Source organism: Equus przewalskii, chromosome 25 (assembly GCF_037783145.1).
Source record: "Equus przewalskii isolate Varuska chromosome 25, EquPr2, whole genome shotgun sequence".
NCBI classification, from domain to species: domain Eukaryota; kingdom Metazoa; phylum Chordata; class Mammalia; order Perissodactyla; family Equidae; genus Equus; species Equus przewalskii.
In genome coordinates, this window is record NC_091855.1 from 34,956,722 (window position 1) to 34,980,601 (window position 23,880).

Sequence of the window (23,880 nt, forward strand, 5' to 3'; positions counted from 1 at the left end):
GCTGATTTAAAGTCTTTGTGTAGTAATTCAGTGTCTGCAATTCCTCAGGTGTGGTTTCTGTCATCTGCTTTTTTCCTGTGTATGGGCCACATTTTCTTGTTTCTTTACACGTCTCATAATTTTTTGTTGGTGTTAAAAGTGGGCATTTTAAATAATGTTATTTGACAACTCTGGAAATCAGATTCTTCTCCCTTCCCAGGCTGCTTGTTGTTGCTATTTATTGTTGTTGTTTGTTTGTTTAGTGACTTTTCTCAACTAATTCTGTAAAATCTCAATTCTTTGTGGTGTGTGGCCACTGAAATATCTGCTAGATTAGCCTAAGGCCCTCTAATGATTGCACAGAGATTTCCTTAGATGCCTGGATCTAAGAAGGCTCCCTCTCTTTGCCAGTGGGTTCTGTGTGTATTTGGGGGCATGGCTTCAACGCTCAGGCAGGCAATTTACAACCCCATGTTAGCCTTTCCTCCCTGCTTGCTCAGGGCCCCAGTGTCAGGCAGAGGTGAAAGCTTGGGGCATTCTCAAGTCTTTCCTGAGCGTGTGAATAACCCTGGGCACCGCCCTCTGCATGCTCATAGTCTTCTAGATTCCCAGAAATATACAGGAGCTTTTCAAAGCCCTCTCAGGATATTTCATTCCCCAGTTTTTCCTTTCAAGCTTTTTTGTTAGCCTATTGTTTGTGCCAACTGTAATCCACCACCTTGGGCAGCACGATGTTCAACACTTGCCTCTGATTGTTTTCAACAAATGCCCCTGAGGAAAAGGCTGTTCACACCAATGAGCTGTGATTCAGGTAAAATACAGACAGCCTTGAAAGTGGGGTCTTCCAAGAAACCACCAGAGAGGTCAAATAATGCCAATTCTCTGGGAATGGACTTGAAAGGAGCTCCAACCATGTCCCGCCCCCTCTGGTGGATGCCAGGCTGCTGGTTTTTCAAGGCTACTCCAGAGTTGGTGAGAGGGAATGGAAACAGGGCAAGTTAAAACTCTTCAAAGCTTGCTGTGCTTACTGAGATCCAGCCTATTTTCTTCAATCAACACTCCCTGGATTGCTCCAAGCCTTTGGTTAATTTCCAGAATTCTGAAAAAAGTTGATTCTGACAATTTTTGCCAGTGTTCTTGTTGCTTTTATGGAAGAGAGTTCTCAGAGGTCCTTCCTGGACCATTTCATTGGGATCACCAACGAGCAGGTTTTGAGCCTGCATGTGCACACTGTACTCGGTGGCTTATTAAGGACACCATGCTTGCACTTGGAGGCTTTTTTGAGGCCACTTTTCCGCAGTTGAATGTTTGTGGATTCCCGTTCTAGGGGCCAGTGAGGTCATACCTGCCCGCCAGGACGCCGCATCTTAGTCTTGCATCTGCCGCTGGCTGAGTATGTGACCTTGGAGCAAAGGAGCTGAGATTTCCAGAGCACCTACTGTGTGCCAGGCTCTGCGCACTGGGTGTTTTATGTACATTGTATCATGTCGTTCTTGCCACAGCCAAGAAAAAGATAATGTTCCCATTTAACAGATGAAGAAACTACTGAAGTGAAAGTGCTCAGCTCTGTGCCCACTACTCATAGCAAATACTCCGTGTGTCAATTATTGTGGTGTTGTTACTACAACTGTTATTGTCAGAGGAGGAAGTGGATCGATGGGATTGCTCAAGGTCATTTGAATTCTAACCCAATTCTGTCTGATTCCAAAGCCCATTCCACATTCTGTATCCCCATTCCAGCTGCCCTGGGCAAATCCCTTCCTGCTCGGAGTCTCACTTTCCTTATTCTGTCAAATGAAGGAATTGGACTGACTGCAGTTATTCAATCAACAAACACTTACTGAATTGTCTTGCTAAGATCGCTTCCAGGGTGGCATTATGGAAGTGTGTGATTCTGTGAGGCCACTTGCTTGGAGTCACCTTGATGGCATTCTCTTGTTTGGCTTGGAGAAATAAACCGACAGGTAGACTGGCAGGTGTGTAACCCAGTGTGTATTTCTCTCCCCCTCCCTTCTGGCCCCACCCCATCCCACCGCAGAGGCAAGGGGAGACAAAGCCAAGTGGGTGTTCACCTGGCCGCTCATCTTCCTCCTGTGCGTCACTGTCCCCAACTGCAGCAAGCCCCGCTGGGAGAAGTTCTTCATGGTCACCTTCGTCACGGCCACACTGTGGATTGCTGTCTTCTCCTACGTGATGGTGTGGCTGGTGAGTGCAGGGATCCGGGGGGACCGTACGGACAGCCCCTGCTGGAGGTGGGAGAGCGACCCCAGGCACTGCTCTGCTGCCTTGGGCAGGTCACCTACCTTAACAGACCTCAGCTATTGTTCAGTAGAAGGGGTTTCAGGAGAGGTGCATGGCGCCAAGCTGAGGACCGGGGATGGCCCGACGGGCACAGCGTGGTGCTCACCTTTGAGGCCGCGTGGAAGAGGGACGCAAACCTTCCCACGGGCAGCCTGAGACACGCCATCCTTCAAGATGGGCAGAGTAACATGTAACATGGCAGGGGTGGCACAGACTGGAAGTCAAGCACTGGGCCTGATACCTTGAAGACTTCTCGGCAGAGAGCTCTGGAGGGCTGACCACGAGCTGCCCTTCCTTTCCAGGGTCCCCCGAGGGAATGTGAGGGAGACAAGTCAGTGGGAGATGAACACACATGGCCCTTTCTCGGCCCCCTGCTAAGGGACACTCCCTCCCCTTCCACATCCAGGCACACGTGTAAACTTTATGTAAACTCTTCAAGTCCTCATCACAGCTGCACAGGACAGGCATTTATTTAAGCCCATTTTACAGATGAGGAAACTGAGGCATAGAGAGATTGAGTAATTTGCCCAATTAGTTACACAATTAGCAGCTATTACACAATTAGCGGGTTCTAGAGTTGGGATTAGAACCCAGGTATTGGTCTCCTGAGTCCACCCACCGAGTGACCTCAACCACCATCCTGAACTGCCTCTCGGTTTGTTGCTGGAACCTTCAGATGCCACCTGGACTGAGGTTTTGCAGGCGGAGAGGCATTGGCATAGCTCCTCGTAAGCGACTCTGGCCACGTGTGACAGCTCCCCGTACAAACCTTTCATTGGCCGGGGGAGGGGGGGGCCAGGCAGGAGCCCCCGCCCCCTCGCTGTGTGTCCCACCCTGCGGGGTCCCTCTTCCTCCTCGTTCCACTGGGAGCCCAGGAGCGAGGAGAGAAGTGGTTCCGGGTCGGCTGCGTTTCTGTTGTGAAGCTCACATGTCAGCCACTTGCCTTAGTGAGTCATGTCACTGTCCTCACACCTGGCACAGAGAGGGCACGCGAATCAGTGTGAGACACAGTGGGCCACCTTCCCTTACCCCAGAGAAGCAATTCGCTGGAGAAAGAAGGGCCGTGGGGTCACGTGGGAATGAATCTGAATCCTCGTTCTCCCACTGATGAGCCGTGAAACCTGGGCAGGTGACTCCCCTTCCCTGAGCCACAGTCCCCCCCCCGCCCAAAACGGGGATGATCGCCACTGTCTAACAAAGTTAGTGGGAGAATGAAAAGTCTCTGTTTGGGCATCATGGTCTATGCTTGCAACGTGGCAAGTTACTCCCAACAGTAAATACCAGTATTTTCACCATGAGACGCAGCCAACACTGCTGCCATGCCTGGTGCAGATGAAGGCTAAAATCCCCATAGTGCCTCTGTGTGTGTGTGTGTGTGTGTGTGTGTGTGTGTGTTGGGGTGGGGGAGGAGCTGGAAATAGCTACCATCCGAACACTCCAGAAAAGGATGACAATCAAAGACAAACTGTGCCTTCAATGAATTGAATTTGAAAACTTGAAATTTTCTGAGTAGGGCTGGAGGCCAGTCCATCTTTATATTGGATATAAAGGATTGGATGATTTCTCTCACTGAGGTGTGTTCCCAAAACAACGCTGCAAGTAAAAAAAAATATTTCATGACGTTCGACTGGGTATGAGAAATAGGGAAGGTCACTTTAATGAATGTGTGTAATTTTTTCTTCTTTACTGAAAATAACGGTATCATGAAGTCAGGTCTACTAATTGCAGTGAAGCGGGGCATTTAATAAGACTCCCCACCTCGTCCCCTTGACTGACAGACTCCAGCCCCTCTTCTGAAAGCAGAGTTGTGGCAAAGGGCTTGGCTGCGCTCACAGGAACCACAGTGCCTGTAGTTTTGAACTTCAGCTGGCCTGAGTTTGGGGAATGGTGTGACCTCGACAGTAGAAATTGGTTAAGACGAGAGTGCCACCTGTTAGCTCAGTTTCTACCTAAGCCAGAGGTACCAGCCTGAGGGCCAGGCGCTGCCTTTCATTGTGCCCTGATGGGGGCGCCCGGGAGCAGGGACAGCTCACCTGTCTGTCCCGTCCCTCCCACCACCTTTCACCATCTCTTACCCCCAAGGTCTCAGGGAAAATGATTCTTGAATGTCAGTGTCAAAGGGAGGGACCTTGGAAATGGATTGTCCTGCTCGGCACCCTTGCACAGTTGGAGAGGCTGAAAACTAAAGAGGAGATGTGACATCCACAAGGTCACACAGATGGTCGGCCCAAGCTCTGGACTTGGCTCTGCTTCCCCTTCTGAAGCCTAAACATCAGGAGGGCTTGGAGTGCCCAGGGCTGGAGTTCAGGGCAGAGCAAGGCTCAGGCAGCATCTCTGGTCCTGATGCCCTGGATGGTGCGCATGCGCACGCACACCGCCCCCCCCCCACCCCCCTTCCTTCTGTCCTTCCATCCTTCAACTTCTTAGCCATGTAGTTCAGTGATTTAAGAAAAAAATGAAGGCCTCCCCACTATTGCCAAAAGATCCTGGGCTTCTGTGTCTGTGAGGTCTGGCATTGCTCGTTAAAACCACGTCAGCCTCAGCCTGGATTTGCTTGTGGAGGCCTCCTTCACGGCCACCGCAGGTTAAGCATTGATGGGTCAGCTGCCCATTTTTGCCCTCCTCCGTGTCTGTCTTCCTGCAGCGCCCCAAGCAGGCCTGTCGGCATGCACTCTGCCCCACACTCTGAGAAAATGACGTCCCATGAGCCCGACGATGCTGAGCCGAGCACAGTCTTTCAGGCATGGCGCGTCTTCAAACCTCTCTGCAGAGCTTGGTCCTAGCAGAGTATCGTTTCAGTCCACGTGCTCTGGCTGCATCCCAGGGCTGCACTTTGCACTGGGAAAGCACACTGCTCTGGGGCTCTCTGAGCCCTGTGAATCTGGTCGCCGTCTTTTTCTCTGCCCCCAGAGATTGCAAGACGAGTGATTGAAAGAGAAGGGAACATACATCTTGCACGGGCCAGGCGCTGTCACCTCACGTTTTCTCACTTAATCCTCGTTAACAAGCCCATTATCCGGATGAGGGAGCTGAGACTCAGAGAAGCAGACCAGCTTGTCTTAAGTCACTCAACCGTTTGCTGAGATCAGAGCCATCGGCTGAGATGTGAACAACCCTGGGAGGGGCCACTCTTCCCATTTTCTAGATGGGAAGGCAAGTCAGAACTAGCCGGTGTTTTGAATGGGGTTGTCCAAATCTTCTAGGGCTTTCCATCTGGCTGCTGCTCAGGGCCCCAACCGTCTCTCAAGTGTCAGACGTTTATTAAAGGAGAATGTGACTGTGTGTCAGGGTCCCTAAGAGCCTGCATATCCTTCGACCCAACAGTCCTATTTCTTGAAACTTACCCTAAAGAGGCAGTGAAATGAGACCCCCAAGATGTACACACACAACAGCCTGATGGCAAGGTAGGAGCCTAGTCTGTAGAGAAAGATCTGGCCTGGGATCCCTGCTCCACTGCTCTCCAGCTTCATGCCCACGGGCGGTGTTACTGAACCTCTCTGACCCTCGGTATCTCTAGGCGTAAAATGCGCATAAGAATAGTACTTTCCTCCTCAGTGGGTGGTGACACGTAGAGTATGTGAGATTGTGAAAGTGGGACGCCTGGTGCACAGGAAGTGTTCGATAAATGTTACTTCTATGCAGTGCTGTTGTAAGAGCAAAGAAAGAAACCTCAGTGTTCACCAGTGAGAGATTGGCCAAAGCTTTACAGCCGTGCAACGCAATCTATGCATCAGCTGAAAATACTGTTGACAATGAGTATTTGAGATGGAAAGATATTCACAGTGTGTTATTACATGAGACAGTTGCAAGATATATGTTGATGGTACAATCTGATTTCATTGTTTTCTGATGCGCACGCCAAAAGGAAGGTCAAGGATGTATTCTAAAGCAATAGTTTTCATAGGTGGTTCCCAGGCCAGCAGCCTCAGGGCCCTAGCCACCTGGGAACTTGTTAGGAATGCAGATTCTTGGGCTTCACCCCAGACCTCCTGAATCAGAAACTCGGGGTGGGGCCTGGAGTCTGCATCTAACCAGCCCGCCAGAGGATTCTCTACGTGCCCGAGTTTGAGAACCGCTGGCTGACGGGAAGTGGCAATAGTGGGTGTCTGTGAGTCGTGAGAAATGATAGGTAATTTTTATTTTCCTTTTACTTTTCTAAACCTTTTAAAATGCGTATCACTCATGTAACCAGGAAATAAGAACACTCAAAAGATGTTTTTAAAATAAAACCATGGTCTCGATTTTTCTATTGGTTCCAGCAGGACTGGGTTCAAGTTGGAAGCACTCAGGGTAAGCAGTTTCCAGGGTGCACCTCTGTGAGTTCACGTTCCCCGCTCTTCTGCAGGTGACCATTATTGGGTACACGCTTGGGATCCCTGACGTCATCATGGGCATTACTTTCCTGGCAGCAGGCACGAGCGTTCCAGACTGCATGGCCAGCTTAATCGTGGCGAGACAAGGTACAGGTCGTGCCTCAGCCCCCACCATCATGGCCTCAGCCTCAGCCATCAGCGTCACCGTGGGGCCCCCTTGCCCCTGCCCAAGTTCGTGGCTTTTATGACCCGTAGTTGTTAAGTCCTTCTATGGAGGAAACTGTAACGTCTAGAAAGCATCGTGTATTAGATTCCATTCATGGAGAGACTACTACCCAGATAAACTCCTCCAGACCTCTAGAAGCATTTACTTACATGGGGTTGTCTAAAAATGAACTTGTTCTGAAATCATCAACGTGAGATCAGACGGAGCTGAGGCCCAGACTTCTTAGAACAAATGAGGTAGAAACAAGAAATGTTCTGGTCCCAGGAAGGCAAAGTGGGGAGATCCTGTACCTCCAGCTTTGTCCTGTTCTTCTTCAAGTTCTAGAAGCCTTGTCTAATGCTTTGATTTGCTGGTGGGTTTTCCTAGGGGCTTACTAGGTGCCATGGGTTAAGCGAGGTGAGGAGTACCTGTACGCTCTTTGATGGCAGAAAAAAAGAGCTGTGAAGAGCCAGCCTTTATTCACTGCCCCTTTTCTGCTGGTGAGAGCATCCCAGCTTGGGCTTCGACAGATCTTGCTCCAGAGATGAAAGTTTGAAAAAGTATGGGGAGCAGGATGGGCGAATAATGGAAATCTCAGAGGAGACAGGACAGAGAGAAGCGCCCAGAGAAAGTTGGCTTGGAAAGAGGGAAAGGTCATTTTATTCCTCCAAGATAGGAGAAAGGGTTGCTTGGGTGGTCCCTCGGTGCTGAGAAGACATGAACTGAGGGGAAGGGGAGGGTGGGAGCATGTTTGGCAGTAGGCTGGAGCCTTGCAACGAATGGGGACAGTCAGGACAACAGCTGAGGGTAACAGAATTTAATCAAGTGAGCTTTGAGGTGAATATTCGTTTCCTGGGGCCGTCATAACAAAAGTTCCACAACTGGGTGACTTAAACCAACAGAAGTGGGTTATCTCTCGGTTCTGGAGGCTAGAAGTCCACAGTCAAGGCGTGGGCAGGACCATGCTCCCTCTGAAGGTGCTTGGGAAGACTCCTTCCTTGCCTCTCTCCTAGCTTCTGGTGGCCGCCAGGAATCCTCGGCGTTCCTTGGTTTGTGGCTGCGTCACTCTAGCCTCTGCCTACCTCTTCATGTGGTGTCCCTCCCTTTGTGTGTGTCTGTGCCCAAACTGCCCTCTTCTTATAAAGACACAGTCATTGGATTAGGACCCACCCTAATTCAGTAGGACCTCATTTTAATTCGATTATATCTGCAAAGACCCTATTTGCAAATAGGTCACATTCACAGAGTCCCGATGGACGTGAGTTGGAGGGGGGCACTATTGTTAAAAAACAAAGTTCCACTGAGTAAATTTGAACATCTAATTGGCTTTATTAAACGATTCATAAATCAGGCAGCATCTCATCTAGCAAGCAGAGAAAGTCCGAGGAATTACACAACATGGAAAGCTTTTATAGTAAAGAGAGTGGGGCAAGGAAAGGAAGTCCCCAGCAAGGAAAAAAATGAAAGTTCATTGGAGGAAAGTAAAAGTTCAACAATGACAGCTTCTCATTGGCTGAGCTGCAGCGTGTCCATTGGCTGGGCTTGTTGCTGGGCAGGAAGCAAATCTGCCTTCCTCCATAAAGTAATTGCACATCCTGTTTGGGGCTGCAAGGTGTGTCTCTTCCTGTTGGGATCTGTAACTGACTCTGTGATTAACTGATGCTGTCACTGACGTCTTCCGGGTTGGGGTGCTTGATGATGAGTGGTAGGGCTCGAGAGCTCCCTCTACAGGCCTTCCTGACTCCGATTTTAGTTGAGGTTTCCTTTATTAATTTTAACTGTTCAACCCAGCACAGTGAGTAAAAGGAAAGCCAGTGAGCACCGACAGCCTGGCGGATGTTCAGTGACGTGGACTTGGTTGGGATTCAGTCATACCAGCTCCAGCGACACACAGATGAGAGATGACAAGTTCACCCAGAGCTGGGGTTGGCTGGGTGGCCACTATGGAACGTCAAGGGGGCAAGAGAATGTGCCATGTAAACAACTGGCCCTGGAGTCCAGGCTGGTGGGGTTGTCGGGGGAGGGGTGTTGTGATGCTAGAAGGTTAAGGGCTTGAGGGGGGATTCCCAGTGAGGTCAAAAAAGGGGATCTGTAGGAACAAGGGACAGGTGGGGCTTTTGAGGGAGGACATCATCTCAGGAATGAAGGAGCACAGAAATGGATGGACAGCCACACTGATGTGATTGACAGAGGGTCCAGCAGACATGGTTAAAGCACAGACAGTTTCTTTATGGCCAAGGACACACAAACCTCTGTTCAGAGTCCCCCGCACAGAGCGGGAGCCATGCGGTGGGCTCCAGCGCAAAAGTACTGCATCCCAGGCTCTCTAGAGGCTTGCAGCTCCAAGTGTGTGGTCCAGGCTGGCAGCATCCACTTGACAGGGAGCTTGTGAGAGATGCAGACTCTCAGGTGCCCCCCCCCCCAGCCCCACTGAATAGGAATCTGCTTTTAGCAAGCGAGTCACGTGCTCTTAAAGTTTGAGACGTGCTGCCATGAGAGTCCTTCAAGGGCAGCGCCTGTGCAGAACAGGAAGTCTGCCAAACCCGAGAAGTGCTCAACCGTCTCTTCCGAAACTCAGTGATCCTCTGCCTCCTCGCCAGGGCGACTCGCTGGTCCAGAGCAGTTGCTGCACGTTCCTGTGTTTTACGAGAGACTGAGAGACCGGAAGTTCCAATGCTGCCCCTAACAGGACTTCCGGGATTGTGAAGGCACTCGGAATAGTGCCTGGGGCAGGCAGGGAGGGAGAGTGTGAGGCCCTTGAGGGAGCCCTATGTCCTGGCGGTCAGCAGATGACAGCAACAGGGCGGGCGTGTAGGTGACCCGGCTCCCACCAGCGGGCGAGTGGTCAAGCGGAGGTGCGTCAGTCGTCTGTTGCTGGTCTGAGTCGCTGTGAGCTTCTGAGCGACCAAAGCGATTTTACAGTTAGAGGCACTCGAGTTTCAGGCTTGCTCATTCCACACACGTTTTTTGTGTGTGCCAGATTACGACCGTCGTGTTGAATTGGGGCAAGGCGGCCAGGTTAGAACAGATGTCAGCCAGCATGAGTCTTAGTTGCAAAAGTTTGTTTTCTAACTTTTAATACCCCTCCAGTTATTAAGTTCCCCAGATTGTGTGGCTAGCGTGATAGTGGACAGTTGGGCAGGAAAGGGGGGATGATGGCACGGCTCCTGGCCTCTAAGATGCTTCTAGTCTGGTTGGGGGAAAAGAGTTCACCCTTCCGAAGCTGCCAGGGCGTAAGACCCGATGCCGTGTCATCTGTGTCAAGGTCACGGTGCCGTCACCTGGGCCACGCGTACGCATCGTGGCTTTCTTTGAAGGACCTGGACCGCTCACAAAGTGTGTGGCTGTGGGTGTATCTCACGCCTCAGTTTCATCATCAGTCACATGAGGATGACCCCTCCCTCCCAGAATAACCAGGAGGATTAAATGAGGCAAAGCACATAGTGGGTCCTCAGAGAAACATCAGCTGATGAACCTGGAGGAGAAAGAGCGCGGGGCCCTGCGTTAGCTTCCTCAGGCTGCCTTAGGAGAGTCCCACAAACCAGGAGGTGGAAACGACAGGCATTGTCTCGCAGCGCTGGAGGCTGGAAGTCCAAGATCAAGGTGTTGGCAGAGTGGGCTCCTGAGGGCCGTGAGGGAGACTGTTCCAGGCCTCTCTCCTTGGCTTGTAGATGGCCATCTTCACGTTCCCTCTCTGCTGCATCCAAGTTGCCTCTCTTTATAGGGACACCAGCCACATTGGATTGGGGCCCACCCTCATGACCTCACGGTAACTTGATAATCCCTGTAAAGACTGTTGCCAAATAAGGTCACATCCTGAGGTCTTGGGGGTTAGGACTCCAGCATGGGAATCTTGGGGGCCACTGTGAAACCCGTAACAGGCCCTGTGAGCTTCCTGAAGGGAGTGGATTTAGAGCTCATGAAAAGGGTTTGGAATGTGGGGTCCATGAAGAAGGAACTCCTTGCTAAGGAACAGCTCTAATACAGCAGCCATGGGAAAGAACAGCGGTTTCCAGTGACCTGCTCTTGATGAATGACACGTGTCGATTGTCCCCTGCAGGCCTTGGTGACATGGCGGTCTCCAACACCATAGGAAGCAACGTGTTTGACATCCTGGTAGGACTCGGGATACCGTGGGGCCTGCAGACCATGGTTATTAACTGTGGATCCACGGTAAGCTCCTCTCGCCTCTTTAGTAAGTGAGCCGGACGTGGGGCACATCTGGGGAATGAGAGTGGCATTGCCCCTGTTCCACCCGAGGGCCCCAGGGCACATGCTTCCCCCTTCTCCTTGGCACCGGGCGCCCACTCTCTGTGCATGCTATCAGAGCAGGCTGAGGGGTGCCCGCAGGAGGGAGCGCTCGTCGGTGCCTCCACCCCGTGTCTCAGCCCAGCGGCCTGCCCGTGCGTCCGCTCCTGGTCCAGCTCCTCAGACAAGCAGAGTCAATGCTTGAATCCACAGTTGGCTGACCCTCCACGGCCACGTGGTCACCGTGAACACTTGCCCGTGCGTTCCAGATGAGGGAGGGAATAAACGAGAGCACCCTGGGCGCTCAGAATGGACGGGCCCTGAGCAGCCCAGAGATTCAGGGCCCGTGTGTTCGTTTCTCCAGGTGAAGATCAACAGCCGGGGTCTGGTCTACTCCGTGGTGCTGTTGCTGGGCTCCGTCGCTCTCACCGTGAGTTTGCACAATTTCAAAATAGAGGCCTCGTGCGTGTTTCATTTCATCAGATTCTGCCGGGTCACACCCCTCGCACTCTCCCCTGGCAGTGAGGGATAAAGCTGGGGAAAGATAGAAATGCAGATACCCCTTGCCACAATTTGTGCCAAGAAGGTTGGCAGCCAGCACGACACTGCTCCCTCAGTGGCTAGGAAGTCATCAGAGGAGGCAGATTATATTTCCTCTGTTCTCGCTGCTCGTCCAGTCTCCTCTCGCTGGTGCCAGGAGGAGAGAGATCCTCCCCCAGCCCAACTGAGCTGACGGATGGGGGCCTGACGGTCGGGCTCAGGGCTGGCACGTGGTCGTACTGAGGTCTCCTTACACCGTGGGCCCAGAACTGTGCTAAACACTTTACTTCTGCACGTGTGTTCACCCCTTACAATCACCTGGTGCTACCATTCTCGATTTGCAGAAGAAATCAAGTCTTGGGGGTTAAGTACCTTGCCCCAGGTCACAGGGTTAGCAAATGGCAAAGCTGGGATTGGAAGCCGGGTTGGTCTGTCTGTATAGGACGCCTGATGTTGCTCTGGTGAAGTAACTATGATCCACCCCTTAGGAAGCCTCGATTCAGGCGGGACAAGGAAGGGCGTGAGGGCAGCACGGGTGAGCCTAGAAAGACTGTAGAAAGAGGGTGTGCTGCACCCCTATCTCCCCAGACACACCCACATATGAACAGGGACAGGTGGCCCAAGCTGAAGTTTCCTGGACCGCCGGCCAATAGGAGTCTCGGAAGTTTTGCTGAAGAGGGCTGAGGATGCCAAGGTCTGAAACAAAGGGAGCGCCCAGCAACAGGCCCTGGTTGTCCCTAGAGAAGGTGTGGGCAGGGAGGACCTCGGTGCCTGGGTTGGGCCAGGAGGACACATGCGTCCCGAGGAAGTGGCGTGCCTGCCCAGAGACGGGCTTTAGATTTGCCCTTTCATCAGACAAGTCTAAAGCCTGCAGCAGGGCTCATTCTGATCAGACCGAGGATATACCAGGCAGTGACGTTCTGCTCGTATCCACATTTTGGAGAAAGTTCTGGGGTTCATCATTGGTGCCTAGTTTTCCGGTAAAAATGCCTTTTTTACTTCTCTGCCCCCAAGCCCAGTCTTCGCACTCTGTCCTTCCAGGTCCTCGGCATCCATCTGAACAAATGGAGGCTGGACCGGAAGCTGGGGATCTACGTGCTGGTTCTCTACGTCGTCTTCTTGTGCTTCTCCATAATGATCGAGTTTAACGTCTTCACCTTCGTCAACTTGCCGATGTGCCGAGAAGACGACTAAAGCTGAGCCGCTGCCCCCCGGGAGCCGTTCTGGACACTCCGGCGCTGGGGCCCCCCTTCTCTCCCCTTCCTCCACCACGAGTCTGTCCTGCCTCGGCAGCCACGGTCTGTTGTTTCATACACTGGAAGGAAGAGCCATCGTGGGCTTTGTCTGGTCGCGGGCCAGGCTGCTGGGCGTCCTCCTCCTCCTTGGAGTTCTGCCCCCCAAGGCAAGTTCTGGGGGCCGCTATCTGAGCAGCTTCACAGATCTCTGAGCTGCCAGCCACAGGGATGTGGCGTGTGTCACATCCGTCCCTCGACACTCTAGTCAGGAGGACTTCTCTGTTCAGTTTGTTCTTCTCTTGCACGGCAGCCTCGGAAATGAGGCGGTCGGTGAACGTGAGGCCTCCTGGGACAAGTGCAAAATAGGACTGTTGTTCTCAAGTGTCCCCTCTGGGCCGGGGGTGTGGGTTCCTTACCCAGCATGTGCTCAGAGGCTCCGACTTCTGCGGGAAGCACTCACGGTTTGGAGGGGGCAAAGCCTCAGCCGGTTGGTTTGGGGCCGTGACAGCAGACATTCCACCCCTTTTTCTGGAAAAATTGGAAGAATGGAAACAGTGTTTCACAGCAGAAGAGAGAAAGTGAGTGAATATTCTTAGCAGTTTTATGGCTGCATTCAGAGAAGGAGCAATGAAATATTAAAAATAAAATGTCATATAAATCATCATACTTGAAAAAGATCATTCCGTACAAAAGGATGGGGACCAAAAAGGTAGCGCTTATGGAAAATGAATCCTGTGGGTATCGTGTTGCACTGACACTAAGACGTTTGGTCTGGAAGATAGAAAAGAGCAAGACTGACGTCTGAACGGGTGCTAAGTCAGAGACACAGTGAAGATTGTAGTTTACAGCCGTACATTCCAGACCTTCCGTGCGATGCAACGCACTGACAGTCTGGGTTTGTCATTTCTCTGTTATTGCTCTACTCTCAAAGCCGACCTGTTCAAAGACCTAATTGTTTATGGGCCCAACAGATTTCCTAGCCTGCTGAACTGTAGCGAGGGTGCCAGACGTAATGGTTAATGACAAAAAGAGAGATTTCCTGAAAAACAACAGATTGCTCTCTGCTTAGCTGGAGGCAAGTATGAAAACCATCCCTTGGAATTTTTAGAATGAAGTTTCTTGAACCTTAGAGCTTGCTACACTTGAAAGGCCAAGGATGGGAGGCTGATTCAAAAATAGAAAAATATTAAGCAATTTTCGACTGCTTCATAGCTCTCAAATATATATTAAAAAGATTTACGAACACAAACCCTTCGTGGTTTCTGAAAAGAGCACAATTAATTTTATATAGAGGGGTTTTTTTATTTTTTTAATGTTTCTATTGCAGAAGTCTATCAGATTTGATGCACTTTTAATATTGGGATATTTTGCACGGAAGACTGTTTGGGAACTACCCGTGACGGGGCGTGGAAAGGAGGCTTTTAGTGATTGGACAATAATCGGTCCTTGGCAATGAGTTTAAGTCCAATCGTGGATTCCTTCCTGAGACACACAGGTTGTGACGCGAGGTGGAGTTTGTGGCTGTGCTCTGGAGGGCCTCCTGGATTTCAGGAGGAGGAAGTGTGCAGGCTTGTGTCCTTAGGTTAGCATGATTCTAAGATGGGCTGGAACTCAGTCCGCAGGCTTCTGTTGTGGGTCTGCATCAGTGTTCATAGCTGTACCACACCAAGGCTTCTCTTCTTATTTCTCTACTTAGATCTTGGGCTCAGTGGTCTTCAAGTGGAGGACAGTGGTGATTTTCCTAAGAAATTAGCTCTGTGGGAGGCCAGGGGGCCTGTAGGTTCATCAGTATCAATTTTAGATGCAAGCGGGTTCAGAGCCCTGGGGACCGACTGCCCTCTTAGCGTAGCTGGCCTGGTCCCTCCCATCCTATGGACCCATCCAGGTTTCAAAGTGCTTCTGTTTCTACCTTGATTCTCAAAACTGCCCTGAGACGTCAATAGGGATTATTCTCCCCGTTTAACAGAAAATTTAGTCTTGGAGAAGTCGGGTAACTCTAGGTCAATGGCCAGTAAGTAACAGAGCAGGAGCCAAGCTGGATATTTTCACCCTTCCTGGCTCAGCCATCCTCGGGGGGCGGGAGTGGGGGTGTATCTTTGTCCTTGTGGTTGCTTCTTATTGTCTGAGTTAAAACTTCATCGAATATTTACTTAGGGTGTCCCAGTTCATATCCTTTTCTCTCTCCCTATCCAGTGTCCTTATTTTTTCCTGATAAAACCAAAAACTATTTTTACCTGCAAGGCACCGGCCACATGGCCCCTGACAGTGTCCTCGCTGGTGTTCACATCTCTGAATCCTGGTGCAGCTTTCAGAGAACACATCCTGATTACCCGCCTCTTCCTCAGCAGAATCCACCTGAGATTGTAAAGTATACAGCAATTGCAGTTTGAGACTGAAAAATAATTTTCTTATTGTATACAGCATTCCTCCTGGCTACTTCTCTTTTGACTTTAATGTGCCAATGTCACTTTCTTAAAGATCTATGCATTTATTGTGTCTAGGAAACTCTATATACACTGTAGGTGAAAGATTGTCCTTTTCCCTAAATATTTTTACATCACAAGTTTAAAGAATTGCTTGATTAATTAGGCCTTCCTTTTAAAGGAATGCTTTTTATCACCACGCAGAGTTGCTTCCTTTATTTTATTCCTGAAGCTAATTATCATGGGGTAATTACTCCGCTTCAAAAATAAGCAATTAAAAAGTCTATAAACTTAGCTCTTCTAATTGGGGGCAGAAAGGAGAAATGAGCCATTGCACTCCAACAGAGAATGTCTGTAGGAACAGACGCAGGTGGTTCCTGTGGAGCTCTGGTTTGGGATCTGCCCTTGCTAGCTCAAGCGTGGTCAGGGTGAAAGGTATGGTCTCCGAGAAGCTGGCCCTGGAGGAAGGTTCTGGGTCAGCTGTAGTGTGAGACTAATGGTTAAGGGCACCGTGGCAGGTCAGTCGTCCTACCCTCCCTTCCTGTCACCCACGATCTGCTCACCTCTGTGCTGCTCGCCTGTGTGCACATACCTCCCAGCCCTTGTGCATTTCACCGGCTCATTACCACCTGTCGGGGCTGTTCCTTGCTTCTGCCTGTCAATCCCCTGCCTTTAGTGACCCAAGCGGCTGATAAGGCATCGCCCTGCCGGAGCCAGGTTGAACCAGGTGAGGCATTGCTCCAGGGCAGTCCTGCAGACCCCACCCAGAGACCCGCCTCCTGGGCTGCCCATGGTCTAGGTCCCAACGGAAGAAACTTTGGCCTCTTCCCTCTTGATGGGGCCTTGCGATCCTTACAGCACCCTCAGGGGCCCGGCACTCAGGAACATGGGGCTCCCCGCGAAGGCTGGGGATGTGGGCAGCGTGTGTGTGGCCTCCTTGCCGGACACCCCTCTTTCCCCATGGCCTTTCTCCTCCCTGGGTCCTGGGGACCCTGCCTCTCCTTCAGGTGGGGGTGGACAGGTGAGATGGAGTGGGGGAGGGTCAGTTCCTGCCCTCCTTCCCCAGGTGTGAAATGGGCTGGTGGGGTTAAGTGCTGGAACAGGGTAGCACTTTCCCCTGGAAGCCGGAGGAGAGATGCAGAGACCCTCCTCGGTGAGCTCGGTTTTCCCACGAGGCCGTGGCCCTCCCATCAGCCCTGACACTGAGTGGGCACCAGGGACGGACCTGCCTCCTCTCTCCTGTCCCCATCTTTCCTTCCTTTGTAGTCTGTACTGCGTATGTGACAGGCTCACAGCAAATGCTTCTTGCTCGAATAAACAGGGAACTTGCTCATTATGGTGAAAACCTTCAGGAGATTATTGCCATGTGCCGTGATTTAAATCTTCCCGGGTCCCTCTAATGCGCTCTGAACACGATTTCCGTGTGTATTTCTCCTTTTGGGGCAGTTAGCCGGTACCTCCAGGGCATCTGAGATGGTCCACATCTTGGCAGCTTGGTGACCCCATCGTGCCCATAGAAACTTCCAGAAATTTCTGAAAATGCTCTCTGGGCAGCTCTTGGGTGACAGAAAGTCCGTCATCCCCCCTCCTACCCCTAGACCCAAAGTGCTACCTCCCTGGCCCCTGCCCTGTCTGTGTGGATTCACCCAGAGCATCTGGCGCCCCTGCCAGGTGTGAGCACTTGCTCCCTGGCTGTTCTGGTCTCTGCAGCTGATCACAGGAGCCCCTCAAGCGTGAAGACTCCCTCTGGGCCTTCTCAAAGCGTGGACAAGGGGCCCCTCCAGCCCTGGGTAAATCTTCCCCACTGTGTCAGTCATGTGGGTGGTGGAACACGAGGATCTTTCCATGGGTCCATCCCACAAGGCAGAGGACACGGCTGGCACACAGATTTTTTTGCTCACTTCGAGCCTGGCCTCTTACCAGTGTGGCTTGTGTGGGGCCCCTTTGCTGTGCCGCAAAGAACGTTCCCCAAAGGGCACAGTCTGTGGGGCTGCAGAGTTTTCAAAGGCATTCAGGTCGTTGTATTTCCTTCTTAATAAGAAAAATGAAATTGGGACACTAGTTTAGTGCTTAGCTTCTGGCCTAGTAGCCAACAGAGGACTATCGGACCATCCCAGCGCTGCCCGACCTCCAGGAAACGGGGACCCGCATAAAATCGGGAGCAGAGGCCATTTTCTCCCGCTCTGCCTCCCAGGGGAGCTATTTTTTCCATCACAACTGGGACGCCAGCTGGGTGGTATTAGAGCTTTGATTATTTTATGGGGATTTAAAAAATTCTAACTTTCCTATGACAAATGGCTCCCTGGTTGCATTCGTCTCTACTAAGTCCTCTCACACTGCCTTGGGCTGGTGGCCACGCTTTGTGTCATTTACCTGAATGTTTCTAAGGGTTTTCATCGCCGCTTACAGTGTCAGCATCCAGTGGGCGAGGTCGTGTATCCGCCGCGCACCTTGTAGCAGAGGCTAACAGCATCCTCTCTTCTAGTTCAGGAAAAGGCCCGCCACCTGAACACCCCGGTACAGAGCTGCGGCTGATGGCAAGGGGCTCTGAGAGTCAGAAATGCCCTGTACCTATATGAACGTCAAGCCCCTGGCTGTGTGGCTTTTCTATCTGTTAGGTTTATGGGTCTGCGATGGGCTGCTCCTTGGTTAAAAGCCGATGACACACGGGGCATAATCCACACGTATTCCCACTGTTGCCAGAATTCAAACAATTGGCTTTTATGCAACATGTTGGTTGGGACTTTTCCATGGTCACAGCCAATAAAACCCTTACTCCTGGAGAAAGTATGTACCCTCCCCACTCCACCACTGGAAAACAGTTTTTTTAAAGCTCTCAAGAGGGAACGTGCAGCTTTTGGCTCCTGGCTTCGTGGTTTGATACGATCAGCCTTTGTACATAAAGGAAGGGTCCCAGATAACAGAGCCCTTCCGGCTCCCCGTCCAGAATTCCCAGTGCAGGAATTCCCGAGTGTCCACACAGATGCACGGTCCCCTTTCAATGGAAGGAGCGAGGCCTCTCCTCCTCCTGAAAATGCCTGGAGTGTGAGCAAGACAGTTCTGTTTTTCCAAATCAAATGTCATAGTGGCTTTTTTTCTAGTCACTGGGCGTCCCTGCTCCCACCCACAGAGGTGCCCCTCTGAGCTGTGAAACACTTCTCGGAGCTTCCTCCACGCGGCTTGGACCAAAGATATTTGGGGACCCAGTGGACAGAGCTGTGGCTCAGCCTCTGTGGCTCGCTCTTGGGGACCCTCCTCAGGGGGCTTCTAATCTGGGAGGCTCTGTGTCGTTCAGAACACACACTTCCTGGCAGGGTGCCCTCTGCCTGTGTCTCCTGTCCAGCAGCCACCAGACAGGAGTAGCTGTTGGGTGTCTGAACACAAAGAGAGCATTGATTACCTAGAGAGGAAAGAGGGCTGCCAGCCAGATGGGGCCCAGCCCGTGGGCAGAGGCAGGAGCTGCCAAGGAAAGGGCCGAGTGAGGAGAGGGAAGTCACATCCTGGATGCCCAAGTGGCAGACTGGGCGCAGTTGCTGCAGGGCCGTGCGGTCCTCATGGGGTCTTCTTGGGGCCCAGCCATGACTTACAAAGTAGCAAGTAGATAGAATCAGAGGCCTCTTGTGTCCAGAAAGAACCCCCTTAAAAACAACCAAGACCAAGAACTTCGGAGGCTGTTACACATCCCTTGAGTTCCCCACAAGGCGTTTCTTGCACGCTGGGCTGAATGCCGCCATCTTTGTTCATTCTCCCTAACAGGCAAAGTAGGAGCAAAGAGTTGAAAAGTTGTAAATAATAAATATATTTATCCCGCTATTTATTTTTTCAATAACTGTGACCTCTTGCACTGTGAATGCGCTGTGATATGAGATTCTTAGTTTAATAAAACTGTCATTAAATTTGAATGAATTGATATTATTGGTTCCTAAACACTGGCGTAAGTTTATTTTTATTGTAAAGAAAATCTAGAGTAAATATGAACTGAATCTTTATAAGAAATCTAGCGGTCAGTATTGTAATGCAATATGTCGAAATCTGTACACTGTCAATGAAATAAATGAGCACAAGCTGTCCCTCCCCTGTGGAGCTCCCACTCATGTTTTAATAGACACATATTTGTATTTTTTGGAGAGAATTCTTTACACTGGAATAACAGCCATTTGAAACCATTTCAATTTGCATATTGAGAAAAAATAAACTTCAAAAAGGATGAGGGTTGGAGGTTTTTCATTATAATGATTGGTAATGAAGAAAACAAAGCAGAAATCTCATAACTTGGCTAGGATAAATGAATCCAGACCGTCCCAACCCTGTCCTACCTCATCAGCAAGGCCAGCGTTATGGGTGTGGGAGCTGTGCCGTCAGACAGGGCCTCACACTCAGAAAGGCCCCGGGGTTCGTTGTCACCATCTTGGAATTCTTAATAATTTTCTGAAAAGGGGGCCCCACATTTTTGTTTTTGCACTGGGCCCTGCAAATTATGCGGCTGGTCCAGCTCCTTGGGAATAAGGTCACACCCTCAGCTCTGGTGTCATGATAGACTGAGATTACATGGAGAGGTTCTCGTTAATTCCTTCGTTCTGCAAGTTTCCTGAGTCCCAGCTGCCTCAGGTGCCACCAGGAACTTTAACCTGCTCATGAATCACCTGGGCAACTTGTTCATAAGCAGAGGCTGGTTCAGCAGGAATGAGATGGGGCAAAGATGCCACATTTCTAGCAAGTTCCTAGGTGATGCCAATGCTGCTGGTCCCCTCTGAGTAGTGAGGACATAGGTCAGTCCTACTCACAGTGTGGTCTGGCTCACTAATTGTTATGTGCAACAAGAATATAAACATTTATGGCAATGTGTGACTAATTTAATGTCTGAATATATTTTTTCATTGCATTTTTCTAGTGATTTTTTATTGTGCTTATAAAAATATCAGTCCACAATGAATTAAAATTTTTTAAATATATTTTTTTGAAGATTTTATTTTTTCCTCCTTCTCCCCAAAACCACCCCCCCCCCCGGGTACATAGTTGCATATTTTTAGTTGTGGGTCCTACTAGGTGTGGCATGTGGAACGCTGCCTCAGCATGGCCTGATGAGCGGTGCTGGGTCCACGCCCAGGCTCTCAACCGGTGAAACCCTGGGCCGCCGAAGCGGAGCGTGCGAACTCAACCACTCAGCCATGGGGCCGGCCCCTAAAAATATTTTTTAAAAATCTTTCCCACAGGTTCTACTTTAGATAAGTCATACTTAAATGAGAGTTAGTCAGAAACCCTTTCGTTTTAACTCTTTCCTGTTTAAAGTCAATCCACAAGGTGTGAAGGACTCTGTCTTGGTAAGCCCAGAACCATAAGCTTTGTGGGGCCTGCAGCCGCGTTCTCTTGGTTCTGAGCCTCTCAGTGTCCCTCAGTCCATCTGGTGCTTCCTGGATTACAAAGCCGGTGAAACACAGGGTGGATTTTGTCCCTGTTTCACAGATGGGGAAAATGAGGCACAGAGAGCACACGTGCTGTGCATAGGGTCTCTGGGCTACTCGCTGTGAGAGCCAGCCTTAGAAGCCACGGCTCCTTCCACTGCCTGGGGCTGCCCAGACCAGACGAGGTAGCCGCTGTTTGGCTGAATGGGTCCTCACCCGGGAGCTCATCCCCTAGTCAGTTTCACAGCTCAGGCTCTATCAGCTCAGTTTTGATGTTTTCTGAAAGGTGCTCCAGGCAGTTCCAGGTTCACCGTGGTCCTGGTGCAGACGGTCTGATGGTCCACTGGTTTGAGAAGCAGCCTTCCTCTGGCTTCTGCCGCCCACCTCTGCCAGCTGATGTCCACCAGGAAACGCATAGGGGAGGAGTTGATTCTAACCTCTCTCCATCCCCATCGATAAGCTCTCTTCCGAGACAGACTGCACGACCTCAGACTGCCTCCGAGGTCTCACGTCCCACCCTCTGCCCTGAATGTGTCATCCGACCACGATACCCTTGGGCTCTTCTTCTCCTCAGTCATTCTGCAGGTTTAATACTGTGGATTTGTCCTCCCTGATAAACAAACTCACTCCTCTGGTTCTCCACTTCTTTATTTCTCCATCTCTTCCCCTGGCTTCTCCTCCACCCGCTCTTTAATTGAAAGTGTTGACCCACATTCCATCCTGGAGCCTCGTTCTTCCTCCGTGGTTCCCAACCCTGGCTGCCAGTTCGAGTCCTCTCAGGAGCTTTAAAACCCACAGCTGCCCAGGCTCTACCTGAGAGATGAGCAAGCTGGCCTGGACATCAGGGTTTTACGAGCTCCCATGTGATTCCAGTGTGCGGCCAAGATGAGGAACCCAGACACAGCCATGGTGAGCACCGCCACCACCCTCCCCCAAAGTGGTACTGCCAGCCCAAGGTTCTCAGTCCCTCCAGAGCCCCACACCCTCACTTCTCACCTCCTGTTGGACTCTTCAGCCTCCCAAGGGCGTGATCAAAAATAACCCAGTTTCTTTAAGTGGGCAGATGATCACAGCAGCTTTGTTCATAATAGCCAAAAACTCAAAACAACACAAATGTCCATCAACAGGTGGATGGAGTAAAAGAGAACAACTTATACAGAAAGAAATGCTGAGATTATCAGTAGGAAGAAAAAAAGAATCTTAAGCAAATATGGAACTCTGGGTAATGATATGCAGGCTAAAGGGGTTAGGGGTCAAGGGTACTGATGTCTGTATCTTACTCTGAAATGCGTTGAAAACGTAAGATGGATGGGTGGGCATGGCTAGACGTGTGATAAAGCAAGCTTGGGGAAACGGTAATGGTAGAATGGAGATGGCGGGCATATGGGTATTCACTGCATGGGTTTTTCAACTTTTCTACATGACTGAAGTTTTTCGTAATAAAATGTTAGGACAAAAAAAGTCAAACTCATCCTCCCACCTCCAGTTGCCTTCGTGCTCTGCCCCTTTTCTGTAGTACCGCCATCTTGCCAGTCATCAGCTGCAATGTGTCAGCTCTCCCACCACCCCTCATGCTTGACACGATGATCGCTCCTCTCCTTTCCTCCCTTTCTGCTCCAGCCATCATGGCCCCACTGGGAGCATTTGCCTGGTCCATGCCACAGGTGCCTAGCTGGTCTCCCCGCCTCCACCCTCCGTCTCTTCTCATCCAACCTCTGTTCAGCAGCCAGAGGGATCCTCCAAAGCAGGAATCTGATTCACTGCTCTCCTGCTTGGAACATTCAGTGACTCCCAGTTGCCTGAATGGGCCATTCCAGACCCCCCACGACCATCAACCATCGTCATCTCCATCTTCATCTTGCATGACTCTGTCCATCGTGTTTCCTCTACTTGAAACCACTTCCCCACCCCTTGTCCTGCAGAAGAGGGCCCACACTTCTTCCTTCAAGGGCTTCCTGGACCTCCAGACCAAGAGGAATCACCTGTCTCTGTTTTTTTATCTTTTGTTTGTAAGATTGCTTTTATTATTATTTGGTAATTATGCATTTGGAATTTTCTAGAACAGCCTCAATTTGAAATGGAGACGACAATGGTTGATGGTCATGGAAAGTGGAGGCGGGGAGACCAGCTAGGCACCTGTGGCATGGACCAGGCAAATGCTCCCAGTGGGGCCATGATGGCTGGAGCAGAAAGATACTCACCCATGGCCCCTACCAGCCATAGAAAGGCACCAACTTGGGGGATGTTTCACCTCTCTCTCTCAGATGGGCCTTGAGGCAAGAAAGAACACAAGTATTTTGTCACTCACTGATTCATTCAACGAATGTGTATTGGAGGCCTACTCTGTACCAGGCATCAAGCCAACTGGTTGCAGAGATGGAAGGCCTACCTCCGACACTTCAAGGCGCCCCCACTTTCTGGGAGTGCACTCTGCTTCGGCGGCCCAGGGTTTCGCTGGTTCGGATCCTGGGGGCGGACATGGCACTGCTCAGCAGGCCACATTGAGGTGGCGTCCCACATGCCACAATCAGAAGGACCCACAACTAAAACATACAACTATATACTGGGGGATTTGGGGAGAAAAAGCAGGGGAAAAAAAAAGATTGGCAACAGTTGTTAGCTCAGGTGCTACTCTTTAAAAAAAAAAAAGAAAAGGAAGCAAAAGTCCAAAGAAGGGCCCCCAATCATCCTGGCAGTCAGGGGAGACATGAAGATGTTCAAATATTTCCAAGTAGCTCAAGCTGGAAAATCCGTGGGGACGGTGGGAGGCAGAATAATGGCCCCTAAAGAAGTCCATGTCCTCATCCCCAGAACCCTGTGAATATGTCACCTTACAAGGCAAAGGGGACTGTGCAAATGTGATCGAGTTAAGGATCCTGAGATGGGAGAGGATCCTGGATTATCTTGCCGGGCTTTACGTATTCACAAGGTCCTCAGAAGAGGGATGCAGGAGAGTCCGAGAGAGAAGCGGGTGTGATGATGGAGGCGGAGGTCAGAGTGATGTGGGGCCATGAGCCAAGGAGTTCTGGCAGCCTCTGAAAGTAGGAAAAGGCAGGAGGCATTCTCCCCTAGATCCTTCAGAACCTGAGGACTCTTTCAGAGAGGAGAGATTGGCGAAGCGCGGGAGCTCCGTGTTCACTGAGCGACCTGTTGGCACGTGGCTAGGTGCTGTCACCCACAGAATCTGGGAACTGATTATCGAGAGAAAGGAGAAAGCGGAGGAGAGGAAGGCTC

At 50.8% G+C, this 23,880-nt stretch overlaps 1 protein-coding gene across 3 annotated transcripts in view; it reads left to right on the plus strand.

The window, feature by feature from the left end:
- The window catches only part of SLC24A4 (solute carrier family 24 member 4), a 157,372-nt gene extending 137,921 nt beyond the window's left edge, over window positions 1-19,451 (plus strand). For all 3 annotated transcript variants that reach the window (XM_070594483.1, XM_070594482.1, XM_070594484.1), the window contains 5 exons: window positions 2,018-2,184; window positions 6,626-6,740; window positions 10,859-10,971; window positions 11,411-11,476; window positions 12,628-19,451. In XM_070594483.1, coding sequence (XP_070450584.1) covers window positions 2,018-2,184; window positions 6,626-6,740; window positions 10,859-10,971; window positions 11,411-11,476; window positions 12,628-12,780 — 614 coding nt within the window. In that variant the 3' untranslated portion in view covers window positions 12,781-19,451. The remainder of the gene's footprint in view (window positions 1-2,017; window positions 2,185-6,625; window positions 6,741-10,858; window positions 10,972-11,410; window positions 11,477-12,627) is intronic.
- The last annotated feature ends 4,429 nt before the right edge of the window (window positions 19,452-23,880 follow it).